The following is a 24,222-nucleotide window of genomic DNA, read 5'->3' on the forward strand; positions in this document are numbered from 1 at the left end:
ATGCCCATCACCCAGTTACCCCATCCACCACCCCCCTCCCTTCTGCAACCCTCAGTTTGTTTCCCAGAGTCCAGAGTCTCTCATGGTTTGTCTCCCTCTCTGATTTCTTCCCATTCAGTTTTCCCTCCCTTCCCCTGTGGTTCTCCACACTATTCCTCATGTTTCACATATGATTGAAATCATATGATAATTGTCTTTGTCTGCTTGACTTATTTCACTTAACATAATCCTCTACAAACTTTAAATAAAAGAAAAGAATTCAGATCATTGACTTATTAGTTAAAGTAAAAAAGAGTCACTTTGATCTCAATGCTACAAATGCATTTAACTTGAATTGTCAAGATGCTATTATTATTCAACCTCATTTAATTTTTTAACAGATATAATCTATATAATAAAATACTTACTATAGAATCAACTAAGATGATGCCATGATCTTCTTCTAAAGTTTTTTGTTGTTGTTGTTGTTGTTGTTTTTTGTTTGTTTGTTTTGTTTTTTTGGAGGGGCTCTTGGGTGGCTCAGTTGGTTAAGTGTCCGACTCTTGGTTTTGGCTCAGGTCATGTCTCAGGGTTGTGAGATCGAGCCCCAGGTGGGCTCCATGCTCAGTGGGGAGTCTGCTTGATAGCCTCTCCCTCTGCCACTTCCCCTTGCTCATGCATGTGCTCTCTCACTCTCTAAAATAAATAAATCTTTTTGAAAAGAATAAAGTGTTTTCTTAGAATAGGACTTACTTTAAATATATTCTCCTCAAAAATTTTGATAAAGTAAATATTTATGAACTGTGAATTTCATTTTTGTATTTCTTTAGGATTAAAAGATCTATCTTTCATTTTTCTTAATACTTTGTTTTATACTGCTATTTGACAAAACATAAAACCACATGTATCTTTATTTTATCTACTCGCAAGAAGGTATTTTAATAAGTTAAAATAACAGTCTTGCTTTAATGAAGTTAAATTTTCCAGCAAACAAGAAATCTCTTTCTATATAAATTCTTTTTGAATTCTTTTGGTATCCTGATCCTAAAATCCACATAATGACCATCTTTTTTTGTCTTTAATTTTCTAACTTTATCTTATTTTATCCAACTTCTTTTGGGGAAATCCCATGACCCATCATATTATGTTTCTGAAAAGTACAGTGAACTATTTACATCTTGCATGGCTGAGCTTTGCTATACATTAACTGAATTGTTTACTCAATCTATCGGTAATTAAAAGAAGTTTGGTGGTCTACACATTATTTAGCTGAGATACATCATTTGCTTTTGGTTACAAATTGGAGGAAATTTATGTTTTAATTAGACCATATTCCAAACTTTGGTGTATTATTTTGTGTTTTAATGAATGATTGAGTAGTTCTTTCTTAAAATTTCTGGTTCATGTGAGGATTGAATTATTTTTACAACTGTATGATTCTTCTGCATTCTTGGAGAGTAGAGTTTGGAACTGATTGGTTCATAACATCATGGTCATTTGGTCAGTCTTTATGGGGACCAGCTAGGATTTCTTGACTTACCTGCTACTGTTAATTTACCTCCAGTCTCTTTTTTGGCTGTGTTGCAAAAGCACATCTTCAGTGGTGAAGGGAACTATAAGCAAAAGCGCACGTGGATCAGTGAACTTTTGCTCCAGGGAGGTGGGCCAGCACATCATCTGTACATTCAGTGAGTAGCTTTTTGATGCATCTTCTGGAGAAAGGCAATTTTCTGGGTTCATGTTTGCACTGACGTCATTTTTATATGCTTACGTCTGGGTGGAGTTGAACTTCAATGAACATTTACTAAGCATGTTACTAAGGCACAGGCCTTATGTTATATACAGGAGATATAAAAACAAGAGACAGTCTCTGTTTCCTTGCAGATGTTTCCAGGTTACTGGGTGAGATGATTACAATTCAGAGGGTTAGGTTTTATAATCATGGTAAATGCCAAACGCTATGGTGGCATAGAAGCAATGCACTCTGACAATGTTACTAGAATGATATCCCAAAGGAGGGTAGTTCACCAGCACAGAAGGGCAGCAAGAGGTTTGTAGGGAGTCTTCTTAGTGATACTTACCTATTATCTCACAATTCAGAGAAAGTTTATTATTATTATTATTATTGCAATGTGGCTTTTAATGGCTTGACTATTTTATGAAAAAACTGTTGTGGATGTTATACAATTAATCTATCAATTAAAACTTAATCTCAACTAAATGAGGGGAAAAAACTCTGGCCTTATGGGAAAAAAAAAATCCCCCCCTCTTTTAAACCTGATATTATCAAATAACCTTGCCAGTGGAATCAGTGTTCCATGACAGCAAACCAACCATCGATAAATAGCAACAACTTAGATGCTGAATTTATGACATGAGTAATAGGAGAAGCTTAAATTATAGGTTTACTGTTGGGCACACTCTAGCTTGACATAGCTCTGTAAACATGAGCATGGTCACAAGTTTCCAAGACATAGCTGAAAGAGCTGGCTCATGATTTTCAGGCACTGCCCTCAAAGAACGAACAATATTGCTACAGTTCCTGTGTAAAAGTAAATTTGCCATTCATGGTAGCCTTAGGCTCTCTCAGGAATCATGAGACCCATTTCAAACAGAGGACTTTACCTTTCCTACAGGGTCCTATCTCCTGATTTCTTAAAAGTGTAGTCAAGTAGCTATTGTAGATTGTCTGGGTATCCATACCAGAGGGTTGGGGTGAAGGGTTTCAGGAAAGGAAGTGACAACTCCTCAAATTAAAAAAAAATACAAAACTTCAGAGAAAATATAACATTGTGTCAAATGTGGCATCATGTCTGCGGTAAAAATTACTGCACATTTGCCTAAATTCTTATCAGTAATGATTTAGGCATTTAGGATAATCTGTTCATTTTGTGAAAAATATAGCGGAAACATATTGAAAGCCCAATTTTCTAATATATAATATTAAGATTACATTTTTTTTCTTTTAAATGAGGTACTTAGACTTCAGTAAGTAGTATTTTAGATCACTAAAGGGAAGCTTATCTGTTAAAACATAGGGACAAGAGCATCCATTCTGTGCACCTCTTTACTCTCTCACATATTGCTGTGGCACTCATTTCAAATGTAATTGTATATTCTCCCTTGTCACTTGTTGTGGTCTCATGTGTTTACTTTCTCTCCCTAGTTAGATTATGAGTTCTTAACAGAGATCATGTTTCACACTTTTGTATTTTTTATTACACTGAGCTGTAACAAGCTCCTTGGAAAAGCCACTAAAATACGTCAATATTTTTTCAGATTTTAAAATTAAATATATAATGATAAAGACTCACTATGAATGGATATCCCAATGGAGTGATGTGAAAAACATATGTCAAAATAATATACTATGTTGTAAAAAAAACTAACATTTTTTTTGTTTTTTACCATCACTCTTTCAAGTAAAAAGCACCAATGTTTCTTGGTTTTCTAATTGAGGGTTAATGAAATGTGCTTCATCTTCTTGCCTCCAACGGAGTCAAGAATAAACCTACAAATGCAGCCGAGGCCATGAGTTCTCAAAGCTCTCATAACAAAGACTGCAAGAGAGACTATATCCAGTTCTGTAGGTCATACCTACCAGCACTTCCAGCCTAGCTACCAGTACCTACCTTCAGCCCCCAGCGCTAATCTCATCAGTCCTTTACCCAACATTAGATCCCCTGAGAAACAGACTGAGACAGGAATGTGCAGCACAATTTTTTTTTGGGAGGGGCATGCTTATGGGAACAACATTTGTTAGAAGAAAGGGCAGCAGAATTAGGCATGGGGAGAAGTTGAATTGCAATGCAGTTGCAACAGAAGCCTTGGCCATTTCTTCTGAGAGCTCTGGGATTGTTCTTCAGAGTTTGTCTTGCCTTAAGGCAAGTGTGAATGTGGACTGTCCCCATGGGATGTGATTTGGGGTTAGATTGTTCTCTGACTAGGGGCTTTTCCCAGAAATGGATTCAACTAAGATCCATTATATTCCAGCACTCTCACTAGGTGGAGGAAATGAATGCCTTAGTCCTGAAGTGGAGACGGGGTAATGGCATACCATGGTATCCACTACAGTCTACACTTCACAGTTCAAATCCACTTGCTTTGTATATCAAGTTCATTTTCTACTTTCTCTTCCATTAATTCCTTTCATCCTTGCCAAGTACCTCTGCTGATCTAGATGGCTTACTTGGTGGCATGACTCAGCACTTCCTCCTTAAGGGATCTGAGCCCCTGGTCACCATAACATTCAGATTCTCTGTGTGCTGCATATGTTGATTTGTTGCCAGGTCTGGACCAGGAAAAACCAGGAGATGCCTCAGTGGATCACTTGGGTGCTTAATGTATTCTTCTCTGTCCCCCCAGAGTAACAGCAGCCGCACTACTCCCAATGACCAAAGTCAGTTATTCCTGACAGGATGGTGACTCTTCTTTGTCTGCTGATTATCCCAGCAAAAGAAGCCCAAGTAACTGAGAGGCATTCAGGGCTTAAAATTTAATAGGACTTTTACTATGTTCCCTGGTGGAAGCATTCTTCTTTTGGGGACCAGGGATCATTAGAGCCACAGAGCCTATATTTGCAGTAAGGGGTGTATAAGTCCTTTAAGTTGACCACTGGGAGTCATAGTAAACCAAGCCACTCCTAATTATACCTCTTATTTCTTGTGCCCATATATTCAAACTATCAAGGACATAGTATTATATAATAATCACTAAAAGTGCATATTGCCAGTGGACAGGCTTACCCTGGCCTGGTGCTCCCCTGTGGCCCTAAACCCAGTGGGTGCTGTGCTCTGGCCCAGTGGTTGCAGGCAATCTGCACAAAGGACACCCCTTGAATGCCTGGCTCTGTGGTCACTGGGACTTGTGTTTCTGGGTGCCAAGGGACTGAAACACCATAGAGACAGTTCTTGGAAGGTTACCATCTTCAGGGCACAGTGCAGACAGCAGACTGAAACACTCCCCCAGTCTTCCTGTGACCACTCCTTGAAGCCTGGGAGAGATAGCTGTTGACCTAATACATAGAAACAAACACAGAGTCAATCAAAATGAGGAAACAAAAGAATATGTTCCAAAAAAAAGAAGAAGATAAAATCCTAGAAATAAAAATTAATGAAAAATAAGTAATTTACTTGATAAAGAATTCAAGGTAACATTCATTAAGATGCTTGCCAATCTCAGGAGAAGAGTAGATGAACACAGAGAGAACTTCAACAAAGAGATAGAAGCTATAAGAAAGTACCAAACAGAAGCCACAGAGTGAAGAATACAATAAGTGAACTGAAAAATACACTAGAGGGGTTCAACAGCAGACTAGATAAAGCAGAAGAAAGAATCAGTGGCCTGGAAGACAGGACAGTGGAACTCACCCAAACAGAGCAGCAAAGAGAAAAAAGAATTTTAAAAAGTGAAAATGACTTAAAGGACCTATAGGACAAGATCAACTGGAACAACATTCACAGTATAGGGGTCTCAAAAGGAGAAGAGAGAAAAAGGAACAGAAAACTCATTTGAAGAAATAATAGCTGAAAACATCCCTAACCTGGGGAAGGAAATAGATAGCCAGATCCAGGAAGTTCAGAGTATTTCAAAGAAGATGAACCCAGAGATCCACCCCAAGATACATCATAATTTAAATGTCAAAGGTTAAAGATAATGACAGAATCTTAAAAGCAGCAAGAGAAAAACAACTTGGTATGTACAAGGGAAACCCCCATAAGACTATGAGCATATTTTTCAGCAGAAACTTGGCAGTTCAGAAAGGAGTGTCATGATATGTTCAAAATGCTGAAAACAAAAACTTCTAACCAAGGATATTATACCTGGTGAGGTTATCATTCAAAATTGAAAGAGAGATAAAGTATTTTCCAGACAAGTGAAAACTAAAGTAGTTCATCACCACTAAACTTGTCATACAAGAAATGTGATAGGGACTTCTCTAAGCTAAAAGAAAGAGTACTAATTAGTAACAAGAAAACACATGGAAGTAAAAGCTCACTGGTAGAGGTAAATATATCATAAAGTCAGTAATCACTTATAAAGCTAGCATGAAAGTTAAAAGACAAGCATGATAAAAAAAATAACTATAACTATAAAAATTAGTTAAGGAATAGACAAAATAAGGGCACCTGGGTGGCTCAGTTGAGCGTCTGACTTGTGATTTCAGCTCAGGTCATGATCACCTTGGTTGTGCAGTCAAGTCCTGCATTGGACTCCACGCTCAGGAGTGGAGTCTGCTTCAGATTCTCTCCCTTGCTCCTAGTCCCCCACACTTTCCCTCTCTCTAAAATAAATAAATAAATCTTTTTAAAAAAGAAATAGACAAAATAAAAATATGTGTAGTGTGACATCAAAAACAGAATGTGGGAGTGGGGAAATGCAGTTTAGTTCAAACTTAACTTGTTATCAACTTAAAATAGACTAGTCTATATACATTGATATATGTAAGCAACATGGTAACCACGAAGCAAAAACCTATAGTAGCTACACAAAAAACAATGAAACTGCAATCTAAAAATAACACTAAAGAAAGGCATCAAACCACAATGGAAGAAGGCAAGGAAACAAAAAAGAAACAGAGAGAAACTACAAAAATAGCCAAAAAATTGAACAAAGTGGCAGTAAGTACATACCTATCCATAATTACTTTAAATATAAATGAACTTAATACTCCAATCCAAAGACACAGAGTGGATGAATGGATTAAAAAAATAAGGCCCATCTCTCTTTATATATATGCTGCCTACAAGAGACTTATGTCAGATGTAAGAAAACACACAGACTGAAAGTGAAGTGATAGAAAAAAGTGTTTTATGAAGATGGAAACAAACAAACGAACAAAAAGCTGGGGTAGCTATACTTATTTCAGACAAAATAGACTTAAAAGCAAAGACTGTAATAAAAGATAGTCTGGGCATTACATAATGACAAAAGGGTCAATGAATCAAGAAAATATAACATCTACAAATATTTCTGCATCATACGTAGGAGCACCAAATTATGCAAAGCCGGTATTAACAGACATAACGGCAGAAATCAATGGCAATACAGTAGCAGTAGGGGACTTTAACACCCACTTACATCAATAGATAAGTGATCCAGACAGAAAATCAAGAAGGAAACATTGACACATTAGACCAGATGGACTAAACAGAACATTCTATCCAAAAGCAGCAGAAAACACATTCTTCTCAAGTGCACATGGAACATTCTCCAGGATAGATCATATGTTAGGTCACAAAACAAGTCCAAATAAATTTAAGAAGATTGAAATCATATCAAGCATCTTTTCAAACCACAATGGTGTGAAACTGGAAATCAGTCCCAGAAAACAAACTGGGAAAATCACAAATACGTGGAGATTAAACAACATGCTACTGAACTACCAGTGGGTCAAAGAAGAAATCAAAGGAAAAATAAAAAAAATACCTGAGACAAATGAAAATGAAAATGCAACATAACAAAATCTATGGGATGAAGCAAAAGAAGTTTTAAAATGGAAATTCATTACAAAACAGTCCTACCCCAAGAAACAAGAAAAATCTCAAATAAATAATCTAATTTTACATCCAAAATCTCAAATACACAATTTAACTTTACACCAAAAGGAACTCAAGAAAAAGGAAACAAATGAAGCCCAAAGTTAATGAAAAGAAGGAAGGAAATAATAAAGATCAGAGCAGAAATAAATGGAACAAACACCAAAAAGACAATAGAAAAGACCAGTGAACCTGACTGAGAGCTGGTTCTTTGAAAAGATTTTTAAAAAATGACAAACTCTTGGCTAGATTCACTAAGAAAAAAAGAGAGGGCTCAAATAAATAATATCAGAAATGAAAGAAGGAAGTTACAACTGATACCAAAGAAATAACAAAGGATCATAAGGGACTACTATGAACAATTATATGCCAATAAATGACAACCTAGAAGAAATCAATGAATTCTTAGAAACATAAAATCTTCTGAGACTGAATCATGAAGAAATAGAAATTTTGAGTAGATCAATTAAGAAGGATCTTGAAGCAGTAATCAAAAATCTCCCAATGAACAAAAGTCTAGTACCAGACGGCTTCACTGGTAAATTCTACCAAATATTCAAAGAAGACTCACTAGTAATCCTTCCCAAATTATCCAAAACATTAAAGAATAAGGAATATTTCCAAACTCATTTTATAAGGCCAGAATTGCCTGGCTGCAAAGAAGGGGACAAGGACAACACACAAAAAAAGAAAATTACAGTCTAATATCCCTGATGAACACAGATGCGAAAATCGTCAACAAATATATTAGCAAACTGAATTCAACAATCCATGAAAAAGATTACATATTGTGATCAAGTGGGATATATTTCAGAGATTCGAGGATGGTTCACCACACACATATAAATCAGTGTGATATACTACATTAACAAAATGAAGGGTAAAAAACTATGATCATTTCAATCAATGCAGAGAAAGCATTTGAAAAATTCAACATACGTTTATGCTAAAAATCCTCAACAAAGCAGGTATAGAAGGAATGTACTTCGAGGCCATATATGATAAATACACAACTAACACCATACTCAATGGTGAAATACAGAGAGCCTTTCCTTTAAGATCAAGGACAGGGAAAGGTGTCCACTCTCACCACTTTTATTCAACATAGTATTGGAAATCTTAGCCACAGCAACCAAACAAGAAAAAGAAATAAAAAACATCCAGACTGGTAAGGAAGAAGTTAAACTGTCACTATTTTCAGATGATACTATACATAGAAAATATTTCTAAAACCTTCACCAAAAAAACTTAGAACTAATAAATGAATTCAATAAAGTTGCAGGATACAAAATCAATATATAAACATCTGTTTATATAAAAAATTATATAAAAAATTAGTTTTTATACACTAAAAACAAACTATTAGAAAGAGAAATTTTTTAAAAAGATTTTATTTATTTATTTGACAGAGAGAGACACAGCCAGTGAAAGAGGGAACACTAGCATGGGGAGTGGGAGAGGAAGAAGCAGGCTCCCAGCTGAGCAGGGAGACTGATGCAGGACCCGATCCCAGGACCCTGGGATCATGCCCTGGGCTGAAGGCAAACGCTTAATGACTGAGCCACCCAGGCACCCCAGAAAGAGAAATTTTTAAAAAACATTCTTACTTACAATTGCATTGAAAAAATACCTAGGAATAAATTTAACCAAGAAGATGAAACATCTGTATTCTAAAACTACAAGGCATTGATGAAATAAATTGAAGAAGACACAAGTAAATGGAAAGATACTCCATGCTCATGGATTGGAAGAATTAATATTGTTTAAATGTCCATACTACCCAAAGAACTTTACAGATTCAGTGCAATCTCCATCAAAATTCCAATGACATTTTTTGCATAAATAGAAAAAAAATCCTAAAATTTATATGAAACCACAAAAGATCCTGAATAGCCAAATCAATCTTGATAAAGAAAAACAAACCTGGAAGCTCACACTCCCTGATTTCAAACTATTTTACAAAATTATAGTAATCAAAACAGTATGGTATTGACATAAAAACAGAAACATTGATCTATGGAACAGAGTGGAGAGCCCAGAAAAAATCACCACATATATGGTGGGTTAATTTATGACAAAGGAGGCAATAATATGCAATGGAGAAAGGACAGTCTCTTCAATAAATTGTGTTGAGTAAACTGGACAGCCACATGCAAAAGAATGAAACTGGACCACTATCTTTTATGATACACATATATTCACACTTGAATATAAGACCAAAACCCACAGAACTCCTAGAAGAAAACATAGGCAGCAAGCTCCTTGGCATTGCTCTTGGTGATATTTTTTGGATCTGACTCAAAAGGCAATTGAAGAGAAACCAAAACAAGCAAATAGCACTAAATGGCTAAAAAACTTCTCTGCAGTGAAGGAAATAATCCAGAAAACATAAAGGCAACCTACTCAGAGGGAGAAGTTATTTGCAAATCATATATTTTCAAGGAGTTAATATCCAAAATATGTAAAGAACTCATGCAACTCAATAACAACAACAATAACAACAACAAAACACAAATAATCCGAATAAAAAATGGGCAGAAATCTGAATAGATATGTTTCCAAAGATATATAGTTGGCCAACAGACATAGGAAAGGATGTTCAACATCACTAATCATCAGGGAAATAAAATCAAAAGCACAATGAGATATCATCTCATACCAGTCAGGATGGATATTATCAAAAAGACAAGAAATAACAAGTGTTGGTGAGGATGTGGAGAAAAGGGAACACTTGTGCACTGTTGGTGGGAATATAAATCGGTGGACCCCCTATGGAAAACAGAAAGGAGATTCCTCAAAAATCTAAAAATAGAACTACGATATGATCCAACAATTCCACTTCTGGGTACTTATTTGAAGAAAATAAAAACACTAATTCACAAAGATATATGCACCTTTATGTTCTTTGCAACACTATTCACAATTGCCAAGATATGGAAACAGCCAAAGTATCTATCAATGAATGAATGGATAAAGATGATGTCACACACACACACACACACACACACACACACACACACACACACACACTGGAATACTACTCAGTCATAAAAAAGGATGAAATCTTATATTTGTAACAACATGGATGGACCTTGAAGGTATTATGCTAAGTGAAATAAATCAGATGGAGAAAAACAAATGCCATATGATTTCATCTTGGCAGGGTATCACCTCCAGGGGTAGCATCTCAGCTATGCTTTCAAGAGGCCGTTGTATCACTCCATCAGGCCAGCAATTTCTGCGATGTGTGGTAAGTGATTATAACAGTGTAACCAGTTATTTTGTTCCCATAGTCATCTTCCTAACAGGGTCCCTTGGTCCAATGAGATGTATGAGAATTTCTTGTTAGTAGAACAAATGTTCTGTAAACCATCAGATAGTGCTACTACCTGAGGCTCTGAAGGCAAGAAAAGCAAATCCATATCCAGAATATGTGTTAATTCCAGTCAAATTGAATTGCTGCCTCTTCCAGAATAAAAAGGGCCCAGGGGTTAGTTGGTCTCCTCTAGGGAAGGTGTCATATTGGGTGCGTGGCATTTATTTCTTTTGCTGATAGATGGGTCTGTGAGAGTAGCTCAATCAGTCTTAGTGGGAATCCATGTTTTGGGGTTTGTTCAATGCCTCATTTTCTGCCCCTGTGTCTACTCCATTAATGACTCCACTGCAACAGCACATGACAGCTGAAGACAGAAGCTGGCTGACTTCTGACCAGGCCATTCTGTCTGGATGGTGGTTTAATGTTTATTCCTTGGTGTGTGCTCTGTGGTGGGTGTGATCATGCAAGACAAAGGCCTTCATATTTCATCCTTTCATAAGTCCACCCACATGCCTCTTCCTCAGACCTTCTTGTCGCTAATCTTCCAGCTAAACCATTCCTCTCTGTTCCTACCTGACTACCTAAACTATTCACTTTGCCTATGGGTACATATATTTTCTTACCTTGGCAACTTTTCTTTTTATGCAAAGTGGAGGACTAGTTGAATCCCTGCCTTGCCCTGTAGCTCTGCCCATTGGGAAGATTTCTTCCCTCTGTCCCTTTCAGAGCCATTCTTAAGTGGTGACCAGATGCCTATTTTCAAATTGCACTCAGATGCTGAACCAACTCACTTATAAATCAAGTTCATTCTTTTTCTTCCTTTGTATCTGATACCCGGGTTCATCCGTGACAGCTGGGGGTGAAGTACTGCCACCCTAGTGGCGGATGTCATGGAGGTCTATTCATTCATCTTGCTTGTTTCCTCTAGAACTGCTTCAGCCTAATATTGGACCTTTCATCTTATGATGGATTGCTTCTAGGCCTGCTTGACATTATAACTTGGTAGATCTAACAGAAACCAGTTCATGATGGCCAGCTCTGGTCTTGAGGTCAGGGGTTATATTTCTGCTAGAGCTGTTTTTCAAGTAATTTATAACTCTTTGCTTCAATGTCATGGCCTTGCTCCAGAAGCCTGTTGATATGTGTTGTGATTCTTCCATTACATATTGCCATAAACTCCCTAAGTATCTTTTTCTTTTGCCACAGGTACTTCTAAACATACCATAGGCTCTTTTGGGTTTTATGTCCAACTAGCAAAGCTATCTCAGTGTAGCCTGGATCAGCTCTGCGGCCCTTTCAAAGCTTTCCACCCCCCCCATCACTCAATGCATGGGTCCGAATAATATTCCCAAATGTGGAATATACTGTCTGCCAACCTAAAGAGGCTAATATGGCATTGTGCTTGCATCTCAGTGTAGAAAGTATGAGATTCAATAATTTGTCCTTTATTATAAATGCAGACATCCAGAATGCTCCAGTCCACTGAGCCCCTAAAAACTTCACTGAAATGGTGTGCCCCTGAATCTTTGTTGGTTTATCTTATACCCTCTGGAACACAGATGTCTTGCCAAAACTTCCAGAATACTTGCTGTTTCTGATTATCTGTTCTTGTTAATATGATGTCATCAACATAATTTACCAATGTGATATTTTGTGGGATGTCTGGATTACTCAGGCTGCGTCATGATCAAGGGAAGCAGAATGGGCAGTCTTCAGCAAGACTGTAGAGATACACTCTTTTCCTTATTGGAATGCTGGCTGATCTTGGTTCTGCTCTCTGATGGAGATGGGAAAGAACATATTTGGCATGTCAGTAACTGCAAAATACATATTTGAGTCTGTCTTAATCTGCTAAAGCAAAGATTCCATACTTTGGTCTAGCTGCTGTGGTTAGAACTATTATTTGTTTGAGTTTGTGATAGTCTGCTAGTAATCACCAGAAACATTCTTATTAGGGTCTGCAATGGTAAATTTAATGGAAAAATTATAGGGACCACTGACAATACACCCTCTAAGTTTAAGGATGGTGCTAATCTTTACTATTCCTTCTAGAATATAAGATTTTGGATTTACTATTTTGGTGATGGGAAGGAAGAAGTTTTAGAGGATTCCACTATGGTTATCACTTTATTAGCCAAGGAACCAATATATATTTTTGCATTTCTCTGGAGTTGAAAGAGCTGAACACCTCTTCATTTGTGTATCTGTTCTTTTGTAAGTGCCTGCCCACATCATTTGTCCACTTTCAAAATTGTCATTTTTGGGGCACCTGGGTGGCTCAGTCATTAAGCGTCTGCCTTTGGCTCAGGGCATGATCCTGGCATTCTGGGATCGAGCCCCGCATCAGGCTCCTTGGTTGGGAGCCTGCTTCTTCCTCTCCCACCCCCCCTGCTTGTGCTCCCTCTCTCACCAGCTGTCTCTCTGTCAAATAAATAAATAAAATCTTTAAATAAATAAATAAATAAACAAACAAAATTGTCATTTTCTTATTTATTTGCAAGAATTCTTTATATATTCTGTATGTACTTTTTAAAAATAAAGATGAACTGCAAGTACCTTCTCCCATTCAGTGGCTTACTTTTTCTACTGTCTTGTTAGTCTTTTAAATCCATAATTCTTCTGGAATTGTTTGTTGTGTATAATATAAGGTAGAAGTCAAAACATTTTTTTTCAGATGGATATCCAGTTGACTCAGTGCCGTTCATTGAAGAAACAACCCTTTTCTCAATGACACCATTGTCAAAAATTGACCATATGTGTGTGAACCTATTTCTGGTACCAATGGATGGAACATTTATTCTGTTTCATTGGTCTATTTGGTTATGCTTGCACCACAGCACCCTATGTCAAATATTATAGGTTTATGATAAACTTTGACATTCAAAACTATAAATCTTTCAACTTTGTTATTTTCTTCAAGATGGTTTATGCTGTTCTTAGTTCTTTTCATTTTCATACAAATTTTAGAATTAAGTTGTTATTTTCTAAAAAAAATTTCTTGGAATTTTGTTTGAGATTGCATTGAATCTAATATAAATTTGGGGAGAATTGAAATCTTGCAGTAGTGAGTCTTTTATTCCATGCACATCTTATATTTCTTTATTTAGTTCTTTAATTTTCTTTAAACATTTGTGTAAGTTTTATGCATCTTTTGTTAGGTTTATTCCTAAGCATTTTATATTTCTGTGCATTATAAATAGTTTTATTTTTTCTAATTTTTTATTGATGGTTTATAGAAGTTCAAATAAGTTTTAATGGCTTCATCATGTTTTCTTCCTTCTTTTAATATTTTATCTGTAGAATCTTTTGGACTTTCCTTAAATAAAATCATTTCTCTGAAAATAATAATAGTTTAATTTTTTTTCCTTTTTCAATGATTATACATTTGTTTTTTTCTGCCAATCTTCTTAATTCAAATTCATACTTCTTGATTCCTTTCCACAAGTCTCTGGTATTCTTCCTAATTAAAAGAAATCTATAGGAATACCCACTGTGAATATTCCACAGAAATGGAACATGTAAATAATTTCCTTAGGCTCAGAGATTCATAACTTTCATTGCTTTTTCTGTTTTATTCTTTGGGGGAGTGTGCTCAGAGTATATCTATTACTGAACCTGCATTTTAAAATTTGTTACATGTCTTTTTATAACTTGCACTGAGAAATTATTACTATGGAAAATAAACTGTGAAACTGTAGAGCCCAGTGTTTATTGGACAGATTTTGGGGATTCATAGTTCCCTAATTTGTTGTATTCTTTTTTGAAATCTGAAAGGTCAATCATTCGACTTCTAGACTACTTCCAGCACTGAGTCTATCATTAATGTTATCTAATTGTTGTTTTTCTCAATCATTGTATTGAGTAAAATTTCAGCCATATGTTGTCATCAATGGGAATACCATTTTCAGTTTAGACTCTGAGTTTCTAAATGGAAGCATTTCTCAATTATGTAACCAAAAATTTCTCTCAAGGAAAAATACAGATCCTTAAAGATATTTTAATAAAACCAAAACCACAGATATGAAATATGGTGTTGAAAGGTATTTGGTGCATTGATAAAGTTCCCTCGAGGACTCTGGATGTTTAAAGCAACAGTTTGATGGAATAGAACAATAAATGCAGGGCCGAGTGTATTTTTTCTCTTTCTTTCTCATCTACTAGAAAAATATAGATAATAGAGCTCATTTATTTCCTTAACATTTCAGAGCTCCGCAGATGGGAAAACACAACCCAGTGGAAATTATTTCTGGCAACCTTGAGAAGATATGTTAGCATTTTGTGGCATTTCTTTCAGTGACATGTAAAGCATGGCTTTCCCTCATTGCAGTGTCACAGCGAAGTGTCACAATAAAGCCAAAATAGTGTGCCCTCAGGGAAAACTAGGGAAAGGGACCATTTTCCATGCACACACAAAGGGTAATATTTATTATAAAGCCTTTCATTTTAGCTCCAAACGCTTCCTGGGCCATGGCTACTTTGCAATGGAGAAATGCACAGAATGTGAGATTTAAAGCAAATGTTATGTATAAATCTCATGTAATTTATGTAAATATAAATAATATGTAAAAAATTAGAATGTGTTTATGGACATACAAGCATGCATAAATCTGCACAGTGTGCTAGGGAGAGAGTTTGTGATGTGGCATTGTGGCAGCATCAGCCTGGCATTGATGGAGTCCAAGGAGCACTAAACTGGGAGTCAGAACAGTTCTATCTTGACCTATTTTAGCCACTACCAGGACAGATGTTATCTTCTTTATCTACAACATATGATATAGAAATTGTTACCCATATTTGAGGGATAAGGAATTTGGTCTTCCAAAAAAATTCAAGTATTTTTCTCAGATTACATAGATAATATCCCTAAGGAACTTTATATACAGTATCAAATACAATCATTTATTTTAAGCTAAATTTGTACTTTTGATAAAACCTACATATCCCCTTCATCTTTGCACAGTTATTATTTGGACCTAAACACTGAACTTGATTTTTACTACCATTAAGTGTCATCTCATTAGGTTCACTCTGCTATTTCAGACTATGGACATTTGGGGGGTCTTAATTACATTCACAACAAGTTTCCCTTGCTGCAACTCAGTATCATCTCTAGATGTGATGACTGTCCTATCTATCTGTACCTCAATCATTGGGCAAAGCCCTGTGATAGGCAGCTTCCTTCTAGCTAGAAAGGTGACTCGTTGATCTAGGTATTACTTCACTCAGTTGTCAAATGCATATGGAAATTAGCCAAATTCATTGTTTTAATTTGGCAAATGTAGGAGAGAGAATGAGCTTTGGGGTTCAGTAGACTGAGATTCAAATATCAGCCCCACTGATTACCAGATACATGGTTTTGAGAATGATACTTGTCTTTATAAGTAAATTTGGGTAACAATATTAACAAGACAAAGTTTGTAAGGATCTTTGGGGTTCAGCAGCCTGGAATTCAAATATCCGTCCCACTGATTACCAGGTACATGATTTTGAGAATACTACTTGTCTTTATATAACAATATTAACAAGACAAAGTTTGTAAGGATTTTACAGGTAGTAAATGTTCAGCCTCATTCATCATGCATCAAAGAAAGCAATGATATTTTTCTGACCGACCAGTTCTTTTTAACTAGTCGCCCCCAGGTCTTATTGATCAGTGTTTCCTGGTACTGACAAATCTTTATTTTGATAAACTTTCTTGGTCCCTTTCCCATGGTATGCTTAAATTGGTTTTTAGAGTCCACTCTTCTTCCCTGGTTTAATACCTGAATGATATTTGCCAGGAGCCACTCTTCTTGGTTTGAGATAATAGTTTAGTGGTCTTGTATATTTTCTGAGCATCTTCAATGGAAGTTCAGTTGATTCTGGAGACTTTAACAGTTTGGGGAAATTCTTAAACTCATCTCACATGCCTAGGAAATGTATCCTTTTTGATATGTTTCTCTGTCCCTCTTCCTTCTGAGGTCAGTCTTCTTGACAAAGACTAGTGTAAAGGTAGTTCTGGTTCTTTATGCCTACTCCTATTATATCATAACCTCATGTTGTAGACTTTTCCCTGACAAACCAGCAGATGTAGGTTGTTTCCACTTTCTACAGTCTCCATATAAAGGCAGGTTTTTGCTCCTATACTCATCTGGTTATATTCTCTTTTGCTCCATCTTCTGTACAGGGTCACTTTAAATTTGGCTCGTGAGAAAGATTTTGCAAAGGCAAATTAGTTTATCTGGGCACTTCACTGTTCTCTTCCTCAGGATAATTTTCAATTATCCACTTTTTAATCTTTTTTTGAGACATTGTAACCTTCTTGGATTATCTCTCCTTCCATATTTTTTTTTTCCTGGAAGGAATAGCGCTCCCTCTTTCCCCCTCTGAAGTTTTTTAAATCTACTGTTCTAAGTTCAAAAATTCATATATGACTATAATCATTTTTTATGAATGGGCCACCATCTTTGCATTGATATTCCCAAGAGTACAATTTAAGACTTTTGTCTATTTGATAATATTACTGAGTATTCAATCATTTTTTTGTGATAGAGTATCTCAAATACTCTGAGTCTAAAATTCTCTATTCTGGGTCTTTGCTTCTAAATCTCTTGCATTTTTCTTCAAAGGGCATTTAATAAATATCTCTCCCAGACTCACTGTTAGCTAAACCCTCTGGTCTTCCTGGATCTTGTCAAGAGAATGTTTGTCTTAACTTCAGCACATAGAGTGATTTGCATTAATTCTGAGTGAGCTATATGTAGGAAATCTGTTTTGAAAGGGCCGCCCTCAGGAGCATTTCCAAATAAAATCATATGAGGACAGGAGTAAGGATAAACTGTTGTCCATTTTTGTGAAATCCAATCTTATTTCTCCTCCTTTTATTTGTTTGTTCTGTGTGCCAAATGGGTGAGAATCAGAAGGCAGAATGCCAGGTAGCATCTTTTCACCTTTTTAAAAATGTGTGTGTGTGTGTGTGTGTGTCTGTGTGTGTGTGTGTGTGTGTGTGTCTGTGTGTGTGTGTGTGACTGGAGATGGGTTGATGGAACGTTCCGAGCTTGCCCCTCCTTTTATGCTTTTCTCTTTCAGGTCAAAGCTCAGGATGTGGCATCTCAAGTTTGATATACAACGGTGGCAGAGATAAGCAGTTTGGGTAGCAAACAACTATTTGAAAAACCTTATGATTTATCCATACTGGACACGTTTTTTTTGTGTCTGGTGGTATATTTTTCACATTAGCTGTTTCTTAGGATTAGCAAACCAGTGCAAATCTTGTTTCATCCCTCCCTGGGTATTTAATGTAGTGCCAAGCAAAGCACAGATTAACATATGCTTACTCAGGATTAAGGATGATTTTTTTTTAAACTCTTCTGATAGGCAATAAAATAGAATCCACACAGTTCAATAGATTCAACGGATGGGCTGTTTTTGTTAGTGCCAACAACTAACCCTAAACCTTTAGTCCCAGTTTCCACAGGCTTTGGGTTATGCTTCATGGAAATCAAATGGCAAGTAGCAGTAAAGTCTTTCTCCATGTTCTTAATTTGCCTCAATGACTACAGTGCTGCTTATGATTGCTCCATGGCGAAGAAGAGGAGAGCTGCAGAGCAGGCTTTGGGCGTCCCAGTCAACAAGAGAAAATCCCTGCTAATGAAGCCCCGACACTACAGCCCAAACCTCGACTGCAGAGAAGAATGTGATGACAGGACCGAGGCAGAGGAGGAAGATAGCCTCCTGGAAGCCAGTGATCGCACTGCCACAGGTAGCAAGTGGAAGTAGCCCAAAATCTGTCTACTCCCTGGCACCAAAGCCTCAGTCTTAACTTTTGTAGAGCGTATAGTCTGTATGGCTGTAGAAGCGAATTCCCATATGAAAGCAAAATCAAACATTTATTTCACTCAGCATCCATTTACTGAGAGCCGATTTTTTTTTAAATTAGTAACTGCGGAGAGTCTAAATATAAGCCATAGAGAGTCCTTGCCTGAGTCCCTTTTCAAAGGCACAGAATTGGACTGTGCCTCTTCTTTAGGAAAATAAAAGGTACTAAGCCTTAAAGAATACCTTGACTCCCTAATAAGACCGATGTCTATCCCTGAAAGAACCCTTATATAAAAGGACATATTTAAGGTATCTAACATATGACATATATAAGGTATTTAACATATGACATATATAAACAAAGCATTTACTTTTTTGTTTTACAAACATGCAGAGTATTATTTGGCCCCCCAAAATATAATAGGTATTAACAACACAGACTAATGCAGGTGGTCTGTAACCTTAATCTTTTCACCATTTTTAAAATAAATATTTATAGCAATGGACTTAGCAGAAGGGACCTAAAGTTGGCAGCCTAGATCCTTCAGTAGGAAAATGGTGTGTTATAGAAAATGTATCACTGTGCCCATTAGTTCTGAAATAAATAATTTTCAGTTACCTTTAGGCACACAATTTTATTTCATGAATTCGATTCTTCACTCACTCACAAAATGCTGTTTGCGTGCTAAGTGATATATAGTTACTATTTTGAAATTTTAGGATGTGTTTCTCCCCAGTTCACAGTTCCTCCTATTAGGTTTATGGTAGTCACAGTGCCTCCAGGAGTTGGACCATCACCAGCCACTTTGTGCTTGAGGATGAAATTGAAGGACATGCAAAATATCTCAAAAATTTATGAAAAAAATTAATGGAAATTGAAAGCTTGGCTGATTAGAAAATGAAATGAGGTGTACATATATTCTATGAAATATGTTTTTTCTGAATGTGACTTTTTAAGGAATCAAAATATACTAAATAGGATGTTATTTGAAAAGCGTGTATTATACAAACCAAAGGCAAAGAGCTCTTAAATCATAAATATCTATTATAGACAGAATTAAAGGAACAGTGCTAGGGATTACTAGAAAAGATGTAAAAGCATACTGAGCGACTAAACACAAATGTCAGGGCACAACCATCAGATCTTCAGTAATCTTGGCTTGCAAGTAGTTTGAGATTCTGTAGTGAAAACAAAGTTGTATACTGATTTGACAGTGTTTAAGCAAATGTCCTGGCTTCTCTGTATTTAGCATATGGCTTAAAGCTTCATCGCTCATCTGTAAATTATAATCATCCTTGACTCATTTTGTTTCCTTGAGCTGGTCAGTTTTTTGTTGATTTATGAAAATTGTAGGTTGAATCTAGTATTAGGGAAGGTCCTTGAATCGATGTGGTTAGACTTGAGGTATAATTCATCTAGTTGACATTAATTCACTGAGTATTTTTTAATGGGCATTTTTTATACCAACACATTCTTGTAAGTGCCATGAGGACAAGGACTGTATCTGCCCACTGACTTCCTGCCTTTTATGTTAGTTGTGTGATCATCATTGATGCTTAATATCAACCAAGAAAATATACTGTCAAAATGTACTCAGGGAAACATTCAGTTATAAGCACTGATGGACATCTATTTGCAGGTTCACAAATGTTATCTATTTTTGTATTTAGCACTGGAAGCACTACTAATAATGAATATGCTGAAATTATAGTGGTAGTGGCCATTATTTTTGAATTCTTAATATATTCCAGGCACATAAATTATATCACTTAATCCACCCAACAATGACATGAGGTATGCATGATTATGGTCCCAATTTTACAGATGAGATCATTGAAGACCACTGAGATTTAATGCTTAAGGTAATACAGCTTGTAGGTGTAGAAAAGAAGATAATTAGGACACAATTGAAGGATAAGCAAAATAATTATTTCCCAGCTGACTGTGCTCCATAATCCAATCCTCCCGTGCTCTGACTACCTTCAGAAAGTAGATAGGGCATCGTTTTACAACATCAAATCACAAAGTCACATTTCCAGAAATGATAGGTGACAGAGGCTCCTACCCCAGTTGAAACAGCAAGACTCTAAGTTGTCTTCAGTCCTCTGAGCGGGTTACCCCTCCACCCCAGAAGGAAAGAGAGCATAGAGTCTTTTCACCTGTTGTCTTCTTTCCTCCGGGAACCCTGAGGCCTTTACCTGCCAGTGTGTGCCCAGTTGTGCCTTGAGCAGGCAGCTCAGATGTTGAAGAAGGAGGCAGTGCTCAGGAAGGCTAAGGTCCTGAGCTTGAATCCATTTAATGGCAAAATATATCTCATACCCTCAACTGACTTTCTTTCAAAGAATTGCAGGTAGGCATTAATGGTGATAGAAGAGAATATGGACAAAACCGTACAGATACACCGTCTTCACTGGGGCAAACAGAAGACAAGCTTGCAAAGTACTGCCAGGAGGTAGGACAAGCATGTGCTTTCCCAATGCAGACAAGGAAAAGAAGGGTCACCTGGAAGTGAGATTAGCCAAGTGTGTGGGATACTTCCTCATTTTCTAAGCTTACACTCATGACTCAGGGAAATTTGTCACAATTATAGGAGCTCTAGGGGCTGAGATGATCGTTTTAACACATCTTACTCTCAACAAAACACAAATAAGGGATAAAGCACTCTGATTTTAGAACTTTGAAAGATAAATTCATTTTTCTAGGGCTTTTATTCCCAGCAAGATTTACATATTCAAGAGACCTGGAAAACTAATTTATCTATACAAGTAACTTTGATAGTTCCAGAAACAGAACTAAAATCCAATTATAATAAAATCCAGTTATATTAAAGGAGTCAAACTCCAAACTTGTGATTTTCAGAGGAGTTTTTAAAGTTGTTTTGAGGCAGAACAGCTGATGCATAATGTGAGAATCCATTAGCATATACTTTCTAGGATTACCACACTCCTTGGAGTAGAGACTTTGGTTTCAAGCAAATAAGCAAATGTGAACTTTTTCATATCCGGCAAAAACATTTATTTTTTTTACTCCTTGTCGCAGAAGGTGCCCCTCCTCCTGCCCCGCTCTTTGAACTCGTCTCAGGAGGAGAAACGGGTGTGCTAGGTAAACATCCAACTCTCTGATTGCCCCTGGGGATTGTGCCCTAGGAATTTTCTGACCTACACTGTTGTACTGTGAAACCCGAGGCATGGTTACTCGTTAATTTTTGTCTTGTTATTGCTGTTTATTCATTTTTACATATTTTATTTATAATTTAGGAGTCACCATTTTTTGATTGAAAATCAGCTGACAATTGTATTTCAGTATCTTCCTATAAATTTACCCTTGAAAGTACCCAAACTTGGCAAAATAATAGATTATTAGTATTCTGAACAGTTTCTCCTAAGGGTTGTTGTGTTTTGTAAACAGCAGTCAAGACATATGACCTTCCTAGGTGTGGGATCTGGGGTAGCTTGTTGCAGAGGGATGGGCATAAGGTCAGGAAGCCCTGGCCCTGGGTCTGGATGTCAGCCCTCCTGCCCCCTTGCTGCCACTGGCTAGCTGTGTGATCTTGAGCAAGCCCCCAGCCCCTTAGAAAATCATTTCCCTTCTGTAAAATGGAGCAGAAAGTCCCTTTCCTTTCATTACTGTAAAGATTAAATGCAATAAAGAACTGAATGCCATGCCAGGAATGTACAGTTTATTGTCCTAGGATGTCACTGGATCATCCTCATTTAAAAGATGAGGACCCAGGACTCAGGAGACAGGTCTGCCCCAAGGTCACACAGGCAGGTGGTGCTGGGCCAGCAGTTCGGCCCCAGTCTCTGGATCTCAAACCCATCAAGGTTTCCCCTCAATGTTGTGCATTATGCATGGAAGCTCCAGTGTCTGAAGGCAGCTGATGAGCAGTTCCATAGCATGCGTGGCATGGGTGGTAAACTGGCCGAGCCTCCTTCGCAATATGGACTGTGCCCTCTCTCAGAGATCAGTTTCACTACTTATTATAAACAAAACACAAGCCCCACCTCATTTACATGGACAGTCCCTTGTATCCCCTGCCGTTACTACCCTCTGAATCTGTACCTGGGGAAGAAAGAAGACAGCCGTCATTTACTGAACACCTGTTGTGTGGCACCTGCTTTGCGTGAGCTCCCATGTCAACTCAGCAGCGTTCCCCACTGTGTGAATGAGGACACAGGGTTCAGAAAAGTCAAGGATGCCTCTGAGGTTTGCACAGACTTGAACACGGAAACTCAGAATCAAAACCAGATTAGTCGTTTCAATGACAAAGGTACAAAATGAATCACTGGGCCACCAGTGAAAGTAAAAACACACTAACGTAAACGCAGGCAGCCCATTACAAAGCTAAGAGAAATAAGAACCTCGTCACAGATCTGTCAGGTTCAAAAGCTAACTCAACTCTTTTTTTCTTCTGATGACAGTGAAAGCCAGAGAGGGGTGGGTATATGGAAAGTTGGTTTGCAGATTTGCAGAACATCCCTGGAAACCATCGTGTGCGATGCACGTAGGCACCTCTATCGGCAGGACTCCTCTCTTTCTGAAGAATAATTAATAAATATTTTCTTTTAGCATATAACAAACAGTTGAACCAAACAATTATGTAAACTGGAAATGACCCAAAATGCTAGCAGTTGGCAGCAGCACAGTGAAACGCATTGTCGTGCACATGTGCGTTTTTGTCACTCCCGCCTCTCTGGTGATCTGCACTTAATAGGAATATTTTAAACTATGTAGCTAAGCAACAGAGGTAATTGTTGCTTTCTAGAGCTTTTGTTAGCACTCTAACACAGCCCAAATATGCATAATTAGGTATAATGTCTATAAATCATTATTGTACACATGTGGGTAGTTAAGTGGAGTGAGAGAATAGTTCAATGAATTGAGCATATTCACTGAAAATGCTTTTTATTTGTTTTCTGTAGTTCATAATACTTTAAAATTATCATAACCCTTTACACTTTCTCCTAATAGCCAACCGTGATATTGAGAAAAACTTCATTTGCATTTTAGACTATGTTTAATATATTATTTAAACCTGGAATTCCTCTGATATGAATTCAGAAGGGAATAGACCATCCTATCAAATATGATGTGCTTGTTTATCCAGCCTCTTTTCTAGGAAGTAAAATGTTAAATTTTTCAGTTTATGTTGAATAGATCCCAACAAAAGACTGCACCCTATAATCAGCATTATTTAAAGGGGCTAGTGTTGTGACTAAATTCTTCCCTTCATCCAAAAATGCTTTTAGTTACTATGGCAATATTTACTTGATCCTGGCAGTCCAGTGTTGATTTAGGGAGATAATTACCAGAAAGGAAGATGATGGAGATGTATTTTTGAGTGTCCTTGTCAGAGACAATGTTTATAAAAAATTAAATGAGACCAAAAAAGGCACATTGTCTTCTGCACAGACACCCTCTCCTGCAGCCATCATACAGGATGGCTGTCCTTTTCTTCCCTCCAAAGATGTTTATTAACACAGAATGCACTTCACTTGGTGTCTTTCACAGTCTTTAAGGGGGCTTATTATTTTGTGTTGCCCATCCCCCACTCTGCCTTCAGAGACACAGAAATGGTCTGCTTCTTCCTT

At 37.1% G+C, this 24,222-nt stretch overlaps 1 protein-coding gene across 1 annotated transcript in view; it reads left to right on the top strand.

The window, feature by feature from the left end:
* Nucleotides 1–24,222, top strand: part of LOC123786737 (suppression of tumorigenicity 18 protein) — a 106,139-nt gene that overhangs the window by 23,243 nt on the left and 58,674 nt on the right. Inside the window, exon 4 of the mRNA XM_045789094.2 lies at nucleotides 18,375–18,574. Within this exon, the coding sequence (XP_045645050.1) occupies nucleotides 18,375–18,574 (200 nt within the window). The remainder of the gene's footprint in view (nucleotides 1–18,374; nucleotides 18,575–24,222) is intronic.

The sequence above is a fragment of the Ursus americanus genome, chromosome 9 (assembly GCF_024610735.1).
Source record: "Ursus americanus isolate L20-20 chromosome 9, mUrsAme1.1.p, whole genome shotgun sequence".
Taxonomy (NCBI): Eukaryota; Metazoa; Chordata; class Mammalia; order Carnivora; family Ursidae; genus Ursus; species Ursus americanus.